Genomic DNA, 23490 nt, shown 5'->3' with positions numbered 1-23490 from the left:
ATCAATCCTACCCTAGTTGAGGAGAGTACACTGGATGACCCAGTAGAGGTCTTATTTCAACCCAAATTCTCTATGATTGTGATTCTCTGCTACAGGAGTACATGTGAAATAGATCTCCCTGGGAACTGGCTTCCCAGTCCAATCAGCTATTTTACCAACAAACATTTCCTTGTGATATAAAGCTTTAGGGCTGAGAGGACCTTGTACATTAATCATTTTTTTTAAATTTTATCCAATGGGAGCAACACATTTTCATCAATTAGCAGCTTATTGGAATATCTACATGCTAGGTTAACACTTTTAAGTGTTAACTAAAGATTAACTCTATGGAAAATTGAAAGAGAAATATATATCTATATATGTCTGTCTAGAGGAGTGATTTATTGTCAACTCCCTAAATTGAAATATTTTACAAGTGGCTTAATGGGAAGATGATGATAGATGATGAAATTAGTATAGAAGCTTAACTAGAAAACCAGGTGACCTGATATCTACATCTATATCCTTCACTGGCCACCCAGCATTCATTAAAGAAGCAGATGATGGAATGGATCGTTTCCTATGAACACAGTTCATATTAAAAGAAAAGAAAAGGTGGCCAGCACCCAGAAGATCTAATTTATGTTTCAAAGTATATTTGGATGTAACTCAATTTTAAATATTCCTTCACTTATCTCTCTAAAAATAGAGCCTTGCTCACAAGGACAGAGAACCGAAAATAGTATGTATGTGAGTAAAAGTTTATTACAGTTTATTACAGGGTGTGTGTGCAATAGGTTCTCATAAACGTGTGTTGAATGAACACATAGAGTGCAAAGAGCAGGGCTAGGCTTCATCGCTTGGTCAAGTACGGGATACTAAAGAAAAGCAGACGGAAAACTTCAGAACACAAAAGAAAACCAGTTAATCGGGGTAGAAAGTCATATACACCAAAGACTGAAGAGAAGAGATGACCCATTCTGCTCTTTACCCTGCATGTCCTAAAGAGGCATGTGATATGCATTGATATAGAATTGTGGAAAGCAGCACACATTTTTCTCTTCATTTTTCATTTTTATTAACTCCAGTGGGAAAACTTTATTCATCTGTTAACCATAGCTAGTTTTGATTTCTACTTTCTCTCTTTCCCTTCCTACTTGCATTTTTCCTACTAAACTGTTGACTTATTCATTCACTACTTCTTTTTTTAAAATTAATTAATTAATTAATTAATTTTTGGCTGTGTTGGGTCTTTGTTGCTGTGTGTGGGTTTTCACTAGTTGTGACGACCGGGGGCTACTCTTCATTGCGGTGCACGGGCTTTGTAGTGGCTTCTCTTGTTGCGGAGCACGGGCTCTAGGTGTGCGGGCTCAGTAGTTGTGGCTCACGGGCTCTAGAGCGCAGGCTCAGTAGTTGTGGTGCCCGGGTTTAGTTGCTCCGCACCATGTGGGGATCTTCCCGGACTGGGGCTCGAACCCATGTACCCTGCATTGGCAGGCGGATCCTTAACCACGGAGCCACCAGGGAAGTCCCATTCACTACTTCTTCTCTGCTTTACAAATCCACTGGAAAGGTATATGTATGTATATGTATATGTGTGTGTGTGTGGAACAAAATCTCTAAAACTGTAGATATTTTATATGTGTGCATTTAACATGTGTTAAATCATTATTTAGTTTTTTAAACTTAATACATAAAATGATATAAAATGAAGGAGCTTATAATAATCTAATTCATTCCATTCACCTCGTAAGTGAAGTTGAAAACCCAAAGAGTAAGTAAATTATCTAAGGGTTAGTGTCATATACTAGTCGAGTGATACATATGGGGCAACAATGTAGATTTTTGTGATTAACAATAACTTATTCTCAGTGCTATACTATATCAAGCTTTTTCAGAAAATAGAGTTATAGGGGGATTTTCTTAGGTAAATTTGATTAATGCAGTACTTTATGAAAAAAATATAAAGTAAAAGTCAGTTTTGATTCTATCAGAAAAATGAGAATTTCATTATAAATTTACCATGAAAAATTGGAGAACTGGCAAAATGAAAGGAAATAATTTTCACACAATGGCACAAAGATTATATTAAATTATTCTGGAATAATGGGGCTAAAACTAAGACAAAAGATGACTTATTTTTCATGAAATACTGAAAATTACTGTTAGGAACCGTAAAGTCATGATAAGTTTTCATTATATTATAATTTTTGTCAGTCATAAGACCTAATGTCTAATTTTTGTTCCCCAATATTTAAAATGCCAGTGAAGTAGGGATATAAACTCTTTATGTAAAGACATTTTGGCATTTCATAATGTTTATAATAATAGATATCTTGAAAATGTTTGGTTAGTAGTAAGTCTCTTGGACTCTTTATTTTTGACCAATAATTTACATTTTCTGAGCACTTAACTCTGGTGTATTTCCTGTCCAAATTAAATAATTTCAGTGCAAAATGTTCCTTGGTACCCAAGACATGTCCATATTTATTTTATGCCACAGCATAACAAAAATGATTATTTCTTAACTAGAGGTTTCAGTGGGTAGGAAACGTATTTGAATGGTATTTACTGAGAGACTAAAATCTTTGGACTTCACTGTAATTTAAGTACCATTTAGATCTCAGAGGTCAGTAAAAGTAGAAAGTAAGCTTTATAGCAAAAATTGAACTGAATATTGAAAATGTAACCGGATTTTCAAAAAAAAGTGCTCACTAATGTTACCTACAGATATATATTGTTTACTTATGCTTTTTTTGTGTGCAATCTAGCAGACACTTGCAGCATCATTGAGGCCAAGGTCACAAGCAGCACAAAAGAATAAAAAGGGCTTTGAACTCTTCTGCTCTTATGTTGAAGTACTGTGTGCTGGTAACAAAATTATAACCAGGGCATTAGACATTTTAAATGAAGGTAATATATTGCAGTCTGCACTCAATGGCCAACTATTATGAATTAAACCTGAAAGCACCAAGCCCCAGTCACAGTGAAAACTTTAAACATTTTTAAAGAGAATAAGCATTTCTGTTCTTTACTATGACAGTCTAAAGACTACTAAGTGGAGTGTGCTTAGTAACAGATGGAGTTTATTAAGTGTCAATTACTCTCTCATCTCTTTGAACTTCTCAAAACAACCACATAGGTGTAAGATGTTATAAGTTATGGCTATACTCAGTGTATAGGTAAGCTAGTAGGCTGAAAGAGGCTAAAATTGCCCGCTGGGGTCTCCAGTTAGTAAGACAGAGCTGAAATTTGAGTCCAGATTCAATTTGTTTCTAGACCCTTTGTTCCTGTTACTTTATCACTCTATTTCTCAATTGTGCAGAAAAAAAGGGGGCTATCATTCATAAGAAAAGCAATAAACAAATAATTATCTCAGATAAGCAGCGTAATAGTGAGATTTCCAGGTCTAGTGCAGTATTTCTGCAGTTCTCTCCTAAGTGGCTTTCCTCAATCATTTGCTGCCTTTGAGTGGAACTTTGAAATTGTGGTTCAAACAATGTCAATTAGGCTCTAGAATGATTGACTCTTAGTGAATCCAGAGGTGAATCATTCTTAAGGCTGCTGAATACGAGAATTCAGTTAGGTAAACGTCTATAAAATTTAAGTATCTTAAGAATAGATGGAAATGACAGAATTCAGGTTAATATCTATGGAGGTCTGAGATAGAATAAAGGATTTCTCCACTTTTGGGAAAACATACCCACTAGTTAGTAAAATTAATAGGCCCCGCCCCAAAAGTTGCATGCTCTTATACTGTAATGATTATCATTTTAAAACTAGCTTTTTGCCTTCGAGCTATCGGGGTAAAGACCTACAGGAAAACTACTGTCGAAATCCTCGAGGGGAAGAAGGGGGACCTTGGTGTTTCACAAGCAATCCAGAGGTACGCTACGAAGTCTGTGACATTCCTCAGTGTTCAGAAGGTAAATGAACCTGAATGCCATGTGGGGCACTCTGCTCTCCCTTTGTGTAAAACTGCAACTCACATTAAAGGTTAACAAAATTGAATCAAATCACAATGAATATGATGTTCATTCAATTGCAACTATAGATCATAATTCGAGCATTTTTATAGGATGTTTTAAAAACTGATTATCATCAGATTAATGCAAAATAATGGAGCGAGTTATCAGTTTGAATTTCAAAAGAGCCTGAGGTATCTCTTCGGGGAGAGTAAAAGTTTGGGCTTCCTCATCTGCTGTTTTGAGCTCATAATAGCTCAAAATCTGCTCCCATACTTCACCTGAAAGGAGCAGAATGACACTTAGCCCTTTATGAGTAACCCTAATTCTACTCATCCAGAACCCGCTTTTGCAGAAGTTTTGTCAAAGCTATTTTGAAGTGGTGTGGCAAGGGTATACGGACCCAGAAGAGAATAAGGAAGGGGGTCACTGAAAGTTCGAGTGCCCTGTGTGTGTTTTGGTGAACCAAATTTGATACATAGTCTGGAACTGAATACCATTCAGAATGGTATCTGAAGAGATCAAAACAGTAGATCACAGGCTGTCTGGAAGGCAGGCACTCTAAACCCATGTCTGTGTCTTCACCTCCTCTCACAGCATGAAAGGGCACTGCCCTTACTTTTACAGTGGAAACTGAATGACCCGCAAGAAGGAAGAGTAACCATTTCAGCATTGTATGTGGCTTCATTTTTCTTGGTTATCTGGCTACTGAATAGCTGGCTTTTTTAGTTCTATCAGAAACTAAAATACTAAAAATCAAAATGAAACATGGATTGAATTCTGATAAAAATTTAGTAGCATTTTGAAGTACTTGGGGTGGGGATTACGGCTGGAATGCTGTCTAATTTTTATAGTGAGATATTTTACCTGTTTGTTATTAACCAAATATTTTTTGAACTATTTCTTCCATAATATTCATTAAGTATTAGGTTGATATTTATCACATAAAAAGGCCATTGTTAGCTAATTGTCACAGAGAAGGTGAATTTGTTTTCTGTTGTTAGTTAATTTAAAATTCTTGAATTCATGTGCTAGAGCCAGTTCCATCTGTTTGTAAATTCTTACTTTCCATTCCATATCATACTCTGTTCACTATAACTTCTTGTTTTTCTTTTCTTTTAAAAATAATAAACTGATCTGTGATAACGTTATGAATGTCTGTTTTGTATGAATAAGTCTGTAATATTTGTCTTAAATTTACACATGGAAGAAAACCCTACTTTTAGGGAACTCTCCGCTATCACAGTTTTCTGAGGTTGAAAGTTATTGGCAAGGAGTTTTCTTTATTGGTTTTGTTTGACCTGGGACAGTGTTTTCAAGGGAAGGTAAATTGGTCAAACTTTAAACAGTTTAGCATTTATCTTGCCTGCCTAGTCTGTGGGAATGTGATTTTTCAACCCCTGGTTTAAAAGAAGAACCTTCATCAAACCATATTGGCATATATCTAAAATGACAGGCGGTGTAGAATAAATGTGATAAAAAATAAATGCTTGGAAAAATTTCTGGTATTCCTTATCTCATTAGAGTATATGTCCCTAATATTTCTTAATGATTTGAGGTCATCGCACCTCCCTTAGAAAAGGGCATTGATCATTAGTATGAATGGCACATGATGCTATTGGTCACGGTGGCATTAAAGGTTGCAGATATGCTTTCTCTGGAAGCAACTAGAAGTCTGAAAGAGTAGAATAACCCTCCTGTGAGAGAAGTAAACCAACACCTGTCCTGTAGGCTAAACATATTTCAGGGACTGTGAATTGAGCTGTGATATTTAAATTCATGCTAACATAAAGAGTGTTTTAGCAGGATTTTAATGAAGGGTATCTAAAATAAGAAGAAGCATTGTCAATACATTAATGGAGAAAAATAGCTATTTATAAAATGGGTAATACAAAATATACAAAATAATGTAGATATGATGTAAATTTCTATTAAAATACATATATGAGGAAAACGCCTCAAAATCCACAATGTTTAAATAGTATGATGGGTGAGACATTTTAATCTATGGATATTGTAAATGTCAAGTTCCAAAGGTTATATTATTATGGATGAAATATTAATGATCACATCATTTTGTATACTTTAAAATTAAATAAGAAAAGTATGTGGTCAACTTTGGACTGTTCTTTGGAAAAGGACAAGTAGAACAGTATATATTTTTTGAAATTTTTCTAACTATATTAAAATATTTGCTAAATAATCACCTGAAATTTGTCTGCAATTTTGGTTCATAAAAATACATCTGGTATTTAAAGATTAAAATTATTTTCTTTTAATGTAAACCTTTGAAATATATTAAGCATTCCAAAATGAATACTCATTTATCACATTTAGAACCTTACATAATTATGTAAAGAAAATATTACCATTAATGTTTAATTCAAAGATTATGGAAAACGGAGGTATATAAAATTTGACTTCTTGCTTTAACATTTGCTTGGGATTTAAAATAAAGCAATCACTAGTCATTGAAACAGATTTTTTAAATGATAAATATTCAAGTAAATGCATTTTATTAAGCCATAATCATTATTTTTAAATACCTTACACTTAAAATACCAAATAATACTGCCATAACTTTAAATGTGTAATTCCATACTCTGTGTGGCAAAAGACTTTTAAAAACAAAGATTTAAATAAAACTATTATTTATAAATGTGGATTTGTGAGACCATATTTTAAACATTCAGTTTTGCTGAAGTAATCACTAGCGTGGATTTGTCTGAGAGATATTTTCAAAATAGTTGTTTTAGTCTGTGAACTCAGATCACTTGTGGTTTTATGATTGATAAAAATGGAACACAGTAATTTTTGAGTTTAGTTAGTATATGAGAAAGGTGTTAAATTAATCCTAGTTATATTACAATTCAGGTGTAGTTTTTGTAGTTTTCTATTATCATTTAGGGCAGAACTATAATTAGAAAAAGGTATTCATTTACTTACGAATATAAACATTTATTTAGTTTGAGCTTTTGTGAGCTGGGACAGTATTTTGCTTTTGTTTGTTTTTTTTTAAGGGAAGAACTTGCTGGAACGGTTAAATAATACATTGGCAACAATAGAGAGAGTCAAAAGGAAATACAGCAGGAGGTGCAATCCTCACCCTCTTGCACTCTTATATAGATAATGCTTTCACCTGAGTCCTTGGTAGGTAGGTGGACTTGGTTTCCACCTATATGGCTTGACTTTGAGCTGGGAAAACTTAGAAAAGTCTTAGAATTCTTGAAGTTTGAGAAGTAAATATGAGTTCAAAATTTGCCTTTCTCGAAGTAATTTTTATGACTAACCTGACGGTTGGATGCAATGGAGAAACCACAAATTTTTCATCCTGGGATAAGATGGCCAGTCTTGTTTCTCCTAGCCCCCAATAGGTGAGAATCCAACAGGCAGGCAACCTACTGCTGTCAACAGGAGCGAAGAGGGTAATGAGGACAATACTGAGAAAAGGCAGGGAGACTGGCTTTCTAAAAGTTTTGCTTTCAACCTATTTTAAAGTATGACCAGTAAGAATGTGTAGGAAACAAGTTAAAATATGTAGGACAAAGAGGCAATTAGGGAGAATGGAAAGAGCGCTGGACTGTGGGTCAGAGGACCTGTGTTCCAGGCACAGATCTGGCATTTTCTGTTTTAGGTAAGTCCCTTAAAACTTTTGTGAGCCTTGTCTTCCTCACTGCAAGGCTCAAATGATTCCTTATATGTTAAAAATACTGAATAATCAAAGAATATGTAACTATAATATACTTAGCATCTCAGTCCTATCACAGGATTCACTTAATTCCCACCCCAACAGCAACTTTCGTTGCCTTCCAAAATCTAACATTCTTCGTGTTAACTTTTATTATTTTTCAATCTCATTAGGTCTGCACCTGCATTCATAACTCTCTCTTCACTTTACTATAAACATAGCATACTAATTCATGTTTCTGTACCGTTTATGTTATTTTGCCCCTTTATAGTTTATCCACATCTTATCCATCCTTCAAGGTCTAAGTAAAATCCATTCTCTCCTAAAAGCCAAACACTAAGAACTTTCAGAATTGAATAAATTATCTACAAACTTGCTACTCCATGTGAGGTCCAAGGACCAGCAGCAGCATCGTCCTCTGGGAACTTGTTATTAATGCCTCAGTCCTCATTCACTGAATCAGAACTTGCCCTTTATTTAACAAGATCTCAAAGTAACTTTTATGCACATTAAAGTTTGGCGAAGCACTGATCTACCGCTCATGCTGGAAAGCAGTCATCTTATAGAATCACCCGTTTCATTTGTGTAGCTATGTTTCCTTAAGAAAATTAAAAATTCTAAAGTTTCAGGAGAAGTGTGTTTTAATAATGCCCCACCACAGTTTCCCAGACAATCATTTTATTCACTCTAATTAGAAAAGGATATACTCTTATAAACTGCATTTTCTGATTGAGACAAAATAGGTATATTCTGATTCCTGAGTACTATACAAGATTAGAAATTGTACATGTGGATATTTTATCCCCTTATTTGTGATCATAGGATTCTATTCTACTCTTTCATTCAATACAAAGGAGCAAACAACAATGATCAATGTTGCCTCATTTTCTGTGAACATATCAAACCTTGCATTCTTTTTAAAATGGGAACTAGGTTTGTAACCCCATTCAGATGGAAAGCTGAAATGTGATACTACATAACCGATGTGGAATTGACCTTGGCCAACCAGAGCACCTTTATCGGTATGCTCTTGGATCCCTCTCATTGATACTTCAGGAGCTTACTGACTGTTGTCTGGGGGATCTCAGTATCAAATGAGAGGAAGCCGAATTGGTCCCTTGTCTTAGTTCATAGATCAACCTACACGAAAAGAAGCAGATGGATCAGGCCAAATGGTTTCATGTTTTAGGGATTTAGTTATTAACGTCCTATTAGATTATAAAAATCAAAGGTTCAAAAGTGACGATTCTAATAATATATCCCGAATTTCTACAAATACTCATTAGGCTAGATCCCGGTGGATAAAACTAAACACTGATATCTTTTCCCACTTCAGCTAATGTTAGACGATCAGTAATCACAAGATACAAATGATGTGTTTGGGGAAGTTTGCCGGATTTGTAGGAAAGCCAAGCAATGATTTATTCCACAGGATGCCTGCCGTGCCACAAATCAACCTGTCCACTTGAGAAGCCTTATTTTCAGCTAGTTGATGTGATTCAGAGTTTTCAGTGTGGTATAAGAGGCCAGCCAGAAGAGAACTATTAATTAACTTCACAGAGTCATCAGCAATATCCAGCATAATTAGATCAGCTTATACATTTTAAAAACAGCGAGTACAAGAAGTTCAATAGCAGGTCATGTTCTATGCTAAGCTAGATAAGTATGTAAGTCTGCTCAGTTATTCGATGTGGATACTCACTGATAGAAAGGAACCATGATTTCGTCCTGTAAAATATTCACATTCTTTAAATAGTACCAGATTACTATTTGAAGCTGGTCTCTCAGATCTATCTGGTCCTGATCTTGGCATTAACTGTAGAAGTATGATGTGTACTCATTTTAAATTGTGTATTTTCTGTGTATGTGTTGCAGGGTAGGTTGAGAGAAGAGCACTGTCGTGTTTGACAGTATAGATATTGAGACCCCCGGTATTTTAGAACAACAAAGGGAAAATCCCCAAGGATTTTCAGTTTCTAGGTACCTTTTGGACAGTTATTAAAAAATTAGAAAGGCAGCATCTTGGCCCTATGGTAAATCTGTATGACACTAACTACAAAAATCCCATTTAAACTGTATGAAAAGTTCAGTAGGGAGTATTTTATGCCACTATTAATGGACATTACGCCCTAATTTAAAGTTAAAAGGGTACGTAAGTTTTTCTAAGAATATCCTTGGTAAACAGGTGATTTACTGTTCTTTAAATGGAACAGTGGTGTTCTTGATTTTGCTGTCAGAAGCAATTAACATGCCATGCTTTAATTTTATTAGTTGAATGCATGACCTGCAATGGGGAAAGTTATCGAGGCCCCATGGATCATACAGAATCAGGCAAGATTTGTCAGCGCTGGGATCATCAGACTCCACATCGGCATAAATTCTTGCCAGAAAGGTAAAATACCACCAAATCATGTGTCCAATGATTCTATTTACAAACTGTTATTTGCCCCATGGCAAATTACCATGGAAATTCTCTTGATATAATGTTTTCCTGATAGTCTTGGGGCACAGGGATTTATGATGAGGTATATGAGAGTGCTGGCTTCACCTCCAACTGGTCTTGGCTGATGAGGTTAAGAGTCCCTGAAATCAGGATGGTCCTGAACACAGGAACATCAGTGGCTGGAGAAGGAAAACACTAATAGAAGCTTCCTCTTTTCCTTCCGCAGCAGCAAAAAGAGAAAAGCTCATTCAATAATAACCACTTGGACAGGCCCAAGCCGGGGAGGGCGGCATTATTGTTAAATAAAAGTGAATGTGAATCTCCTCCTAGTGCCACACCTTCCGTGACTTAGGTAAAGTGGGGTCAATGTGCGACACCATGACGCAGCTCATGCCCATAGAGAGGGAATGAAAGGCGGAGCAAACAATTCTTTTGCTGCTTTCTTGTGGTGGATTTTGAAGTTGCCCATCTGGAAAAGTCAGGCAACCAAGTCTACTTTTCTCCTCAGGAGTAGGTTTTGAGTTTAAATGGTTTACAAATTATGTGTATTTTGGCCCATTCATTTCACAGGAAACATTTTAGTTGAAAAAAATTTTTCCTTCTTTTTATTATAAAGACTAAAAATACAAATAACTACAGAAGAAGGTCTATCCCCACCTTTCTTCTGAAATTGCTAAAAGGTGTTTTTTCTTTCTTCTTTCTCTTTTTGTCTTGCTCTTCTAGATGAAATTAAAACTGCTTTGTTTTTAAGTGCATCTCTTGTCTTTTAAGTGAGAGCACAAGGAATATGGTAGCAATTAAAAACAACTCGCCAATTCAGGACCCTGTTCATTTAAAGGGAGGTGGGTATAGAGAAAGTGGTGTGATGGAGTCTGTCTCTAGCTCTGCTGGAGGTGAGGGCATGACCTAGAAAGACTCTAGCTCTAAAACTGAGCTATCATTAGTAACATAGCTATTGAAACCTAACTTTCAGTTTGAACTTTAAGTCTGCCCTAGAAGAGGACCTGTTTTCTTAATGAGCATTCTACACGAGGTCATGTTTATGTAATCTGTCCTTAATTGGGCTTTATGAGAAGGGGATTCAGTTTGGGACCTCAACCAGTGGACCGGTACCAAGTGGACCTAACTTATTAGCAAAGGGGATGGTACTCTAGCCTTAGTAGAATATGCACAGTAATAGATTCAGCAGTCAATGACTAGCAGTCCTTGTAAGGCGAAACATAGAAATCTCTTCTTTCCTCAGCTAACAGTATCCGAGCTAAGTCAAAAGTTATTTTGTGAGCTGAGAGCTGGGTGGTGTTCCAGGCAGATTTACATGACACTTTTCTTGGTGTGGTTTGCAGATATCCCGACAAGGGCTTTGATGATAATTATTGCCGCAATCCTGATGGCAAGCCGAGGCCATGGTGCTATACTCTTGACCCTGACACCCCCTGGGAGTACTGTGCAATTAAAATGTGCGGTAAGTTAGGGTCAAATTTATTGCTTCCTTTTCCTCTCACAGACTGGATCTAAGCAGGCGATTATTAGTGAGACAGGTTAACAACTATTTTACTTGACACTTTAACGTGTATAGGTTTTAACATTTTTAGAATGTGTTACATAATCCTACCCAATCTTTTGCATTTCAGAGAGCCACTATTTTGAAAGAGATACACACACAAGTGCACACGTACACACAAAACATTTATACTTACGGCAAAGACCTAAACATTCTCATGTTACCAAGAAAAAGGGAAAAAAATCTACAGAGGGAGGAAAAAGATCAGGGATTATGTGCAGTATCATAATGTCATTAGGGCCATAAGAGCTAGGACCTCAGATTCTTACCTTCCAATCCTGTATCCTTTCCCTACCTATCCTCCCAGACATAACATGAGCTGTCAACTGACTATGCACATCTTCTGGTGAATGACAGAGGCTGCAATGTAGAAAACTAAGTCTAACAGAAGATTCTCACAGACATCTTTAATCTCTAGTAGCTGATCCTCACCTCTCTGGCCTCCTTATACACAGCCTGCATTCTCTTTCAACCTGTTTTTTAGCAGTCCTACTATCCTTCTATATACTGGCCTTTACCCAACTTTCCTGAGTTTATGATAAAAGCTTCTTTTCTTACTTGCTTTGTGATATCCCTTTGAATCTGTACACTTGGTCCTCTCCTCCACAGTTAACTCACACATTTTTATTCTTCTCTGAAATAATCCTGGATAATAATTAGGTGTAAACATGCTTTTATTTTTATGTGTACAGTCTTATTTTTTCAACTGTATCCTAAAATGCTTTCAAATCAGAATTGCATAAATTTAGTAAGGTGGAATCATGTTATAAATTGGCTGGCTAATATAAAGATATGTATATCTAGAGAGAAAAATGTAAAGACATATAATCAGGTACCAGCACCCAGAATGATAAATATACAATTATGAGGCTACGGATAGGGACTTGCATATTTCCCTAGATTGGCATGATGAGGCTATTTCTTTGAACAGACTTATTCAGTATTATCTACACTATGATACTGCCAAGGTAAATATCTCTCCACTTAGACCTGCTAATAAAAGGAAATGATTTGGACGACTCAAATAAAACCCACAGAAAGGAGATGTGTCTGGCATATGTGAAATAACTGCAGAATCTGGAAGGCTCTCAATGTGAACACAGTGTTCCAAGGAAATTGAACCATCTGTTTGGTCCTTAAAATAAGGGATGACTCTTGTGACAGTGTTTCTCTGTATAGATTGGTTAGTTCAACTCAATGAGTTTTAAAATCTTGTTAATCTGTCAGTAATTCTAGACCAGCTAGGTACAATAAACCAATAGTTTCCCTTCCATTTTTCTTTTTGTGTGTGTTTTAGGCACTCATAAATCGTCTCTGGAATAAGACCAGTATAAACAGACACACACACACACTCACATGCATATTCACTGGCACATTCACCTTTCAACTGGCATGCATAAGACTGGCTATTTTTAAAAGACATTGGGAGAGGAAAAAAATAGAATGAATATGACACTTCTAACTATTAGATAAATTTCTTTTTCTTTTCTGTCCACAGTTAGCTATTTATACAACTAACGTGCAACAACTCTGATGGCTTTTTTAAACAGAGGGTGATGTTTATAGGATGCTAATTCTAAGAAAATGGTGGTAGAATTTGTGACCCAAACCTATATACAGTATATAGTATATACAACCTATATAGTATATACAACCTATATAGTATTAATATATACAACCTATATACAGTATATAGTATATACAACATGATGATTAGGGGGTGCTGACCCTCCTGGGTTCCTCTGTATCCGTGAGTTCAACCAACCTTGGGATCATGTAGTACTATAGCATTTACTCTAGAAAAAAACCAGCGTGTAAGTGAACCCATGCAGTTCAAACCCATGCTGTTAAAGGGTCAATTGTAGTTAAGATAAAAATATTTTCAGCTTTGGGAATATTTTTAAAATATTTTATTACAGGACAGATTTTAGTTTGTAAACTTATATATTGAGGCTATATTTTTATTAATATTAATGAAATAAAGTGACATTCAGGAATTTTGGAAAGCACAAGAGAGAATGTCTTCCAGATATTTTGGCTTATACATATAGTAAAGGCTACAATGCAAAACTAAGGAATTTGGTGATGGTTTCAATTGTGTATTAATTTTCTATGGCTGCATAACAAATTATCAAAAACTTGGTAGCTTAAAATAACACATATTTCTTATCTCATGGTTTCTGTGGGTCAGGAGTCAAGGCATGAGTCAGGTGTGTCCTCTGCTTAGGATCTTACAAGGCCACAGTCCTGGTGCCCACCAGACCTACTGTCTCATCTAAGACTTGGTGTCCCATTCCAATATTCCAATTCAGTTTCTTGTGGTTGTAGTGCTGAGATCCTCAACTCCTGGAGACTGCCTGATGTTTCCTACCACATGACCCTCTCCACAATATGGCAGTTTACTTCTTCAAGGCCAACAGGATAGCTTTCTGTTACTTTCAACCTCTGACCTCTGCACCCTCTTCCATTTATTTATTAAGAACTTTTTTCCAAGGTATTAAAATTTTATAAGCCAACTTTACCCAAGATTCTGCACTGGGGATGAATGTCAAAAGGACTTGTTCAGAAATCATATCCTTTAGAACTTCCATATAATTTCTTTCCCCTTAACACAGAGTTGTGAAAGGTAAAAATAACAGTGTTTCGTTTTCCTGGGAAAATAGTACATCTTTATTTGGGAAAATGATTGAAAAATAACTGGTCAGTTTTTGCCTCCACACTGTGATTCGATGCAGAAGGCTCTGCACCTGCTTTTAAAGAGCTCACCTGATTAGGTCAGGCCCACCTAAGGAAGTCTTCCTTTGATTAATTTCAAGTCAACTGACTGGGAACTTTAACTACATCTACAAAATCTCTTCACTTTTGTTGTACAACATAAGCTAATTACAGGAGTGGCTCTCCCATTATATTCACAAGTTCTACCCGCACTCAAGGGGAGGGGGTTACAGAGTGTACATCAGTGGATAGGAATCTTAGGGGTGTATTAGAATTCTGTATACCACACACATATTTACCTGCACTAGTTGTAACAGAATATTGATTGTCACTTTTTATTTGTATCATTTGATTCCTCCGTGAGCTTTCTGGTTTTCTCTCAGTCCCAATTGCTTGAATTCATTCTGAGTTTTCAATATGGTTGAAGAAAAGAATAGAGTTTATGATTGTGTCACTTGTCTTCTCTAAAGTTGAAGGGGAATTTTTAAACTCTTTTTTTATTATATAATAACTGTATAAGAAGGTTATAATTGCTACCATTTATTTAACATCTATAGAAAGGTGCTTTCCATCTACTGTCAATAATCCTCATTTCAATTCTACAAAATGACTGTGATTAGGTAGGCCAGTGAGAAAGGTGGGCAAAGACATGATGGGTAAAGCAGCACGGCAATAGTCAAGACATGGTAATTAGGTTGATATGAGTTGGGATGGGGTAAAGACAGAGAAATGGAAGAAGATAAGAAAAATAAGATTGATGTGAGGCAGATGAAGTAGGATCCAAGAGTAGCCCATCCAGTTGCCATGAGAAACACTGAAAAATTAAGCAGAGAGAGTGGTCTTATCTGATTTGTCATCTAGAACAGTAGCTTCCAAATCGGTGTCTATGAAACCCAGGGGAACACAAAGACTGTCCTAGGGGTTTATGGGCATGGATAGGTTAAAGGGCTCAAATTCCAGCTCCTAGTTTTCTATATGAATTCTTTCCCAAAGTCTTCTGCTTGAGATGCATGTGTTCCCAAGGAGTCAGTCAAGTTCAACTTCCTCCCTGCCCATTGACAACTGCCCTTTGCTACTTTATTGAAAAAAGGCAAACTGCTAATCCTTCCTGAATATTAATGTGGTGCACTGTCCTGGGGTGTAAAAACCTTGGGGACACTAAACAAAGAGACCTTTGAAAATACTATATATTATTGTTGTTTATCATTTATGTTCTGCTAGTAATTGTATAACTCTATCCATAACATGTGTACATATATATGTATATTTGTGTGTTTGTGGCTGTGCGTGTGTTTAGTATAGTGTGCATTTATCTCTTAGAATTTTGCGGTCACAAGAAATTAAAAGAAAATTAAGTATATAAAAATCTTTCAGGAAAGTATGATAGGTGAGGAATAAAAGACTCTCCAACATAAAATAAAATACATTACACTAAAAACATTCTGTGGGTAAAGTGGAATGGAAAAATGATTCAAGGAGAAAAAGAACTTGATAATGTACATTTTATCCAGAAAAAGGTATAGGTATCAAATCACTGTGGTATTTAGAGTCCATTAAATCCATTATAGAAGAGTGATATAAAAATTTTCAATTTAAAACTATCGATAGTTAAAACATGCTAGAAATCACATCTTTTGCAGCTATTTAAACTTAGCATAAAAAATGTAAATGTCAACTTAAAAACAAGAGAGGGAATATAAATATTTTTTTCAAAATGATTTTAGTAACAGAAGCAAAAACAAAAACAAATTAAAAAAACCAACAACATTTGAAGACTACTGATCCAGAAGAATTACTATGTATTCTGGGTAATTAGCATGGAGAGGGCTGAGCAAGGAGGCAGGTGCATCTGATAAGAGTTGATTTTAACAGGCAAGTAAGAAATAAAGAGAATGGGAACTAAGGCAGTAAGCAGTGCCAATAACAATGTGAAGGAGGATGTGAGCAATATTAAAGAGTTAGAACGTCCCATATATAATGATGAATTGGATAATGTGGGAAATGAGATAGGGAAAAGGTAAAGTCTAATATTCTTCCTAAGTTATTGGGTAGATGATACATATTTAACGAGGTATAAATTTGAGGAGAAAGATAATAAGTTTGGTTCTGCTTATATTGAGACGCAGGTGCTTCATATCTGTGCTCAAAGTACGTCTAAGTTCAGTCTTCCCTGAAGGTCATGCAGAGTCATAAGTGAATAGTGATAGCAGAAGCCTTGGACATAGTAGCAATCCCAGGAAGCATAGAGAGAGCATAAAGAGGAGTTTTTGCCCCTTTTCTATAGAATTCATTAAATAAATATTTGTTGAGTAGCTCTTATACGTCACATGCTTTCCTAGTTGTTGGGAACTTTCCTAGAAGTGAACAAAACAGACCAAGATCTATGATAAAATTAAAATTTCAGAATTTTAGCATGAACTAGTAAAGTAAAAGCTGACATTGCCTTGACACTGGGCTAGTTACACCAGATCCAAGGTGTTGAATACTGCTCTCAATTCCTTTTATTTGTTAAAAAGCTGAATGAACTACAAATTTATTGTAGTGTCACTTTGCTTCCAACTTTCAGTCTTACAATTAGTGTAACACTGAAAGTGAAGGATGAACATTGCTCATCACCTGACAAATGTGTAGCAGGGTATTCTGGGACAGGCCTTCTCAGTGCTCCTTCACACCATGGTCTTCAGAAGGTGACATCTACCTAAATGGCAGCAGCCCACACATATTCTGGCTGTGTAACTTTTAACAGACTTCCAAGAATATGAAATTTTAAGACACTGCAAACATATAGCAAGATGGGAAGTCCCATGCAGTGCTTAAATGAAGTACTGATTTTTTTATGGTTTTCCCCTATAATAATAACTTTGTATTCTGAATAAGAGTTTGTTCTATACATTAGTTCACTGCTTTTCAGAGAGAAATAATATTTGTTGTGCTTTTCTGAAGTGAACTTTAGTAGCTCTTTGGCAACTGTAAAGCTAACTTGTGGTTAATGCCCCTTATCTTGTGGTTGATGTCCCTTAGCTATCCCATTGAGTATTTAAATCAGTTGGACTGAAGGTATCTTTACACATTATTGAGAACCCCAAATTGTCCACGTGGGTTACATGAATCAATATCTACTGTATTGGAAATTAAAACATAAATTAAAAAACATTTAATTCATTAAAAATAATAAGCTCATTGTATGTTAATAAATATAACATTTTAAAAGAAAAATAACTATTTTTTTCAGAAAAATAGGAAGGACAATGACATTGTTTTAGATTCTTTGTAAATTTCTTTAATGTTACCTTAATTAGAAGACGATAGAGCTGAGTGTCTCATATTTGCTTCTGCATTCAGTCTTTTGGGATATCATACATCAAGTGCAACTGGAAATTCCACTGTAAAAAGGACAAGTGACATCTTAGCATTGTTATGAAAACAGTTTTGACCTCCTAGATCCCTGAAAAGATCTCTGGAACTCCAGGTATCCCTCTGAGAACAACTTTCTTGCTACATGTCATACGTGTAAGGCTGATGTCCCATTAAAATACACCTACTAGGATATACCTGTTGGCTGTTCCAATTGTTCCCCACCTGTTACCACCAGCAACTTGCCTGGTTGGAGACTTTTATCGTGTATTATCTTTTTCTCTGATTTTCTTCATTTATCCTATAGGATGGTCTAATCTGCTTTTTTTAAGCTCTCTTTTGCATGATTGGTACCACCATTTACACAGTTTAAAATCCAAAAGCCTAGAATAATCCTAAACATGCTCTTTCCTTCACTCCTCACATTTGACCCATCATTAAGTCCTGTCAATTTTATTTTCTATGTATCTATCAAATCTCCATTTCACTTCATCACTGTCTCCTTTATCCAAGACAGCATTATTTTTCATCTTGAATATTTGGGTGGCCTTCTGAGTGGAGCTATATCCACGTTCACCAGCTTTCCCCTCCAATCCCTTCTCCACACTGCAAACAGGATGACATTTTAAAAAAATCTGAATATATCATTCCCTATGCCTAGCATACCACACACATACACAACAGTTTAAAACTCTTCAATCATTTCCTTTGCTCTTAGGACACAGACAAAACAAAACCATCCTTTACTCCTCCACCCCTATCTTTAGCTTCATATACATTTCTCTCCATGCTCTCTGTTCCAGCCAGAATAGTTTTCTCCCTATACCTCATATTTTCCATATTCTCATTATAGTTCCTTCACCCCTGCAATCTCCTCTCCCCTGAAAAATTTTCTCTTCCTTCCTCACCTAGTTGACAGCTACCCATTTTTCAAATTTCAAGTCAGTTATCATTTCTTCATTTGACTTCCCTGACTGGGTCAAATTCCTTATTGTATATTTATAGCAACATAAATCTCTCCTTCCATGTACTTCTCAGAATTTGGTTTTTACATTTATTTTTGAAGTTATTTGGTTAATAGCTGTCTCTATCAAAATTTGTAAGTTCCAACAGGGTAAGGACCAGGTCGTTTTTGTATTCCACAGAGTTACCACATTGCCTTGCACGTGACAGGAGTTCAACAAGTCTATTGAATGAACGACGGTTACCTTCCTGCTCAGTGGTAGTTTTCATTTTCTTTTAGTGTCTCCTGGAATTTCTTCTATGCTTCTTGATTTTCATATGAAAACTTGGCTTTTCCCAAACATTGCCAACCAGGAAGATTTGCTTCATACCTTCTTCCCATCACCTCAACTCATTGTCAGTTTTCATGCTTCCATGAGCTAGTTTTGTTCCTTCGTTGCTTGATGTCTTGATGGCTTTTCCTTCAACAAAATAAACAAATCTTGTCATATTTTACCTTATTTTTCACTTCCTCTTTCTTTTCCTTCTTATTTTTTAAACTTCTAGATATGTAAGTGTCCACATCCATTTTATATTTTTAAGAGCTTTACTGAGGTATAATTGATATTTAAAAACATCGCATGTTTAATGTACACAGTTTGATAGGTTTGAACATATGCATACACCCATGAATCCATCTCCACAATCAAAGATAATAACCATATTCATCACCTGCAAACGTTTCCTCCTGCCCCCTTTTGCCTTTGTGTGTGTGTGTGGTAAGAATACAACTCTCTTAACAACTGTTTAGTATACAACACAGTATTGCTAACTATAGGTACTATGTACAACATAGTATAGTAGATCTACTATACATAGTAGATCTCTAAAACTTATTCATCTTGCATAACTGAAACTTTATTACCTGTTGAACAACTCTCCACTGCAGAAGTGTGGCCGAGGCAGATCTTTGATAGTTAAGATTTCTATCAAAATTATCATTGTGGACTGAATTGTGCTCCCCACCACCCACAATTCATATGTTAAATTCTAAGCCCTGAATGCATTTGGAGGTAGGGCTTTTAGGAGATAATAAAGGATAATGAAGTATAATGGCGGGATCCTAATCCAATGGGATTTGTGGTCTTATAAGTAGAGGATGAGAGTGATCTCTCTCTCTCCCTGCCATATGAGGACATAGCAAAAAGGTATGTCTATACCTTCATCTACAAGCCAGGAAGAGAACTCTCACCAGGAACCATTGGCTGCCACCTTAATCTTGGACTTTACAGCTGCCAGAATTATGAGAAAATATATTACTGTTGTTTAAGTCACCCAGTCTTATTTTGTTACGGTAGCTTAAGAAGATATGTTGCCATTAGTACTACGTAAAAAGAATCCTTCCTCCTAGTAACTAATGTACGCTGGCATCATTTTAAAGGAATATGTAACCTTTTAAACTTCAGTGTCTCTGTGTGTTGGGAAAATAATTTTAGCAAATTCTTTTCTTTCTTAAAGAAAGCTGATTATTTCTCTAAATTTTATTAATTCATCCAAGGCCAGAACAGAGATTCATAGAAATATAATCCTCTTATTGTATTCTGTGTCAGGAAAAAACAGTGCTATCAATATCCTTTCTCAAGGGAAAGATCTTGTATTGGAGGTCTTTTCCAAGTCATCTTCTAAGGAGTAAGAGTATAGGATTGAAGACCTTTCATGAAAGTCTTGTCTTTTGAGTATTTTATACCAGAAAAGTCTTGGATAAAGTCCAGAGAAAAGTTTCAGACAGGAATCCCAGGTCCACATGGAAAGAAAACGTGCAAGCAATTTGAGGTTTGTGCTTTGGAGGTCTTTATACTATTTTCCCACGTCAATTTTAAAACAAGAAGCTCTTTAAATTTACATTGAGCCTGATCCTGCCCTTTGCGGCCTAAAGAGCACAAGTCTGTTGACGGGAGAGTAGCTTTACACACTGTTCTAAATATCCAGGGACCATCATAAAGTAAATCCTATATTTCAATTGCTCTTCAGTAGCTGGGAATAAGAAGTGGGTTGGGTTGAATTATTCCAAGAATAATCAGGTATTTGTCCAATGGCCTAAGAAGCAACTTGTTCTTAACTACAGGCAAAAGAATAGTAATAGCTTGTCACCACTAAGAAATCCAGGGGTTTTGGAGGGTTAAGGGGACAGTAAACGTAAGGGTTTACTTATTGTCCATGTAAAGCTTATGGATCCCTAGGTGTGGTTTTCTGTAATATACATTTGCACCACATTCTCCAGTTGCCATTCACGGACCTCTGTCAGGGCCTTGTGGCCTCTCTGCAAGGATTTGGCTAGTCTTTCACAGAGAAAAAGGTTCGATTTATTATATGTTGTCTTGTTGTGTTGATCTCTTTCTGTTGGGGGGCGAGAGGGTTTTCCCAACAATTACATAACACTTAATGTTCATTCTCTCAACAAATCTATTCAAACCTTAAAGTTCTCTACCAAATAGTAGAGCAATCAGATCATAGCAGGTCCACACCAGCAAAGTGAAATTAATGTTCCAAGAGGCAACCATTATATTTGATCATGTTCTAACAAACAGGACAGTGGAAAATGTCAATAGCAAATGTTGTTTTCCTTAAAGCATTTCCAAATAGAAAACTTTGTGTCAGTCATGAAAGAAAAACATTCCTTCACTCATAGGCCACTGAGGATCATATAAATATCTTTGCATCTGCTTCCAAAGGGTGACCACCACTGACACCCCTGGCAAAATGTTTTATTTGTGAGGAACTCTCAGAAGAGTTCCTGGTATTTTCAGTGTGAGCTTGGTAGACATACTTGCAAAAACATTTGTGGATGTGGGGATGCAGTATTTTAAAAACATGTTGCTTTGGCTAAACTTGATAATGTTCAGCTGATATTGGGGATGTTTCTGTGTTTCTTTAACTCTTCACTAGGCCACTGGAGACTCTTCAGAGACTTCCCTTATTCAGGTCTCATGTTTAAGTATTAAGTCCAAAGGAATAGCTTTCCCAACATTTAATAGCCCTTTCCCAATCAATTGGCATGAAACATTTGTTTTGTTTTTGCACCAAATTTTGATGTTTATATAGTGGGACAGCTGAAGGAGTCTATTTTATTGTGGTTCAGGAATAATTCCTTTTGTTCGAATCATAAGTATTCATGCAGGCAACAAAGATCAGACATTTACATCACAGTTAAATGGTCTATGGACAAATCATTCATCATGGTCCCCATCAGATAATATTTATTAAACAGCTGCATGAAGTCGCAAAATAACTCTTACTAATTGATGAAAACTGTGTAGTTACCTTGTTGTACTAATATATCTTTTTGCCTATATTATTTATTCTATACATTACCACCAGAATTATGTAGCTTTTGTTTATGGGGTTACTTTTACCAGCTGAATGTGAAATGGGATAAATACAGATGCACTAACTTCAGAGGGTACTCTTTAAATAAAGAAAAATACTATGTGAATACTGCTAGTTTGTAGTTAAAATCAAAATAAATATTTCCACTGAATTAAAACACAACAATAAGTAAAATTGTCAAGTTGTTTCAGTTATGTATTTCAAAGTTACAGATACTTATTAAAATGAGACAAAAATAATAATATTATTTAGATTCTTTACACTTGATAGGGCCTGACTTAGCTCAGGCTGCTATAACAGAATACCATAGACAGGGTGGATTCTAAACAACAGAAATGTATTTCACATAGATCTGGAGGCTGGGAAGTCCAAGATCAAGGTGACAGCAGGTTTGGTATCTGGAGAGAGCCTGATTCCTGGTTCACAGATGGTTCACACTTTGCCCTGTGTCCTCACGTGGTAGAAGGAGCAAGGGAGCTCTGCAGGGTCTCTTTTATAAGGGTACTAATCCCATTTATGAAGGCTTTGCCCTTACAACCTAAACATTTACCAAAGGGTCCAACTCCTAATACCATAACATGGGGATTAGGATTTCAACATATGAATTTGAGGAAGACACAAACATTCAGTTTATAGCAAGGCCTAATGATAATTTGTATTTATTCTGTACAATATTGTATTTTATGAATGTGCAGTAATTCTTTGTATTCTGTAATTTTTGTAATTTCAAAAGGTTCTAGTTTCCACCTCCAAATTAGAATCTGTTAAATAATCCAAATTATTTAATCCAAATCCAAAATTTTGGTTTTTAGTCTAACCATTTTAACTTACATTGTCTTTTAGTGAATATTTAGTGACCCCCTTAAAATAAGTTTATATCATAAGTTTTAAAATATAATAATGAAAGTTTAGAAAAAAATCTTTGACACAATTGTTCAAATGAGGATTTTATGATAGCTACTTTTAAAGTGAAAGATTCTTTAATTAAATCTTGCTGGGAACCTCTGCAGTTGAGGTGCAAAGTTAGTACAACAATTCAGGTCTCTGAACTTGACACTGAAATTTTAGTGTATCAATCAGCAGTGAAATATTTTCCTCAGTATTCTTATATAGGTACTCTTTTCTCTGACCTAGGGTTTTTGTAATATAGATATTTCTTTTCACAGGGAATCCTAAAATTTGAAAAGTTTACCCTCAAATTAGAAAAATTTTTATCTTCTACTAGCTTTTAAATTTTATCATTCCTCTTTTTTCATTGTTTAGGTTGATGTCTGGAAAATCATACTAGAGTCCAAGGAGCTCAGTGTGTTAATCTCTGATGGGCTTAGCCTTGAACTAGGTACTTAGTGAGATGTGATAGGCCCATATCTAGCCAAACGTGGCCCTGGTTGACTCATCAAGACTGGATCCTTTGGTAACAAGTTCACAGTGCCAAAATAATACTGAGAAGAATGGA

The 23490-nt window shown here is 35.8% G+C and overlaps 1 protein-coding gene across 4 annotated transcripts in view; it reads left to right on the top strand.

Moving 5' to 3' along the window:
* Positions 1-23490, top strand: part of HGF (hepatocyte growth factor) — a 78791-nt gene that overhangs the window by 23166 nt on the left and 32135 nt on the right. For 2 of the 4 annotated variants that reach the window (XM_068549933.1, XM_068549932.1), the window contains 3 exons: positions 3763-3905; positions 9904-10024; positions 11419-11537. In XM_068549933.1, coding sequence (XP_068406034.1) covers positions 3763-3905; positions 9904-10024; positions 11419-11537 — 383 coding nt within the window. Of the gene's footprint in view, positions 1-3762; positions 3991-9903; positions 10025-11418; positions 11538-23490 lie in introns of those variants that run through there. The other 2 variants (XM_068549934.1, XM_068549935.1) reach the window with 2 other exon arrangements.

The sequence above is a fragment of the Eschrichtius robustus genome, chromosome 8, assembly GCF_028021215.1.
Source record: "Eschrichtius robustus isolate mEscRob2 chromosome 8, mEscRob2.pri, whole genome shotgun sequence".
NCBI lineage: Eukaryota > Metazoa > Chordata > Mammalia > Artiodactyla > Eschrichtiidae > Eschrichtius > Eschrichtius robustus.
This window is presented reverse-complemented; position numbering and strand designations above follow the sequence as displayed.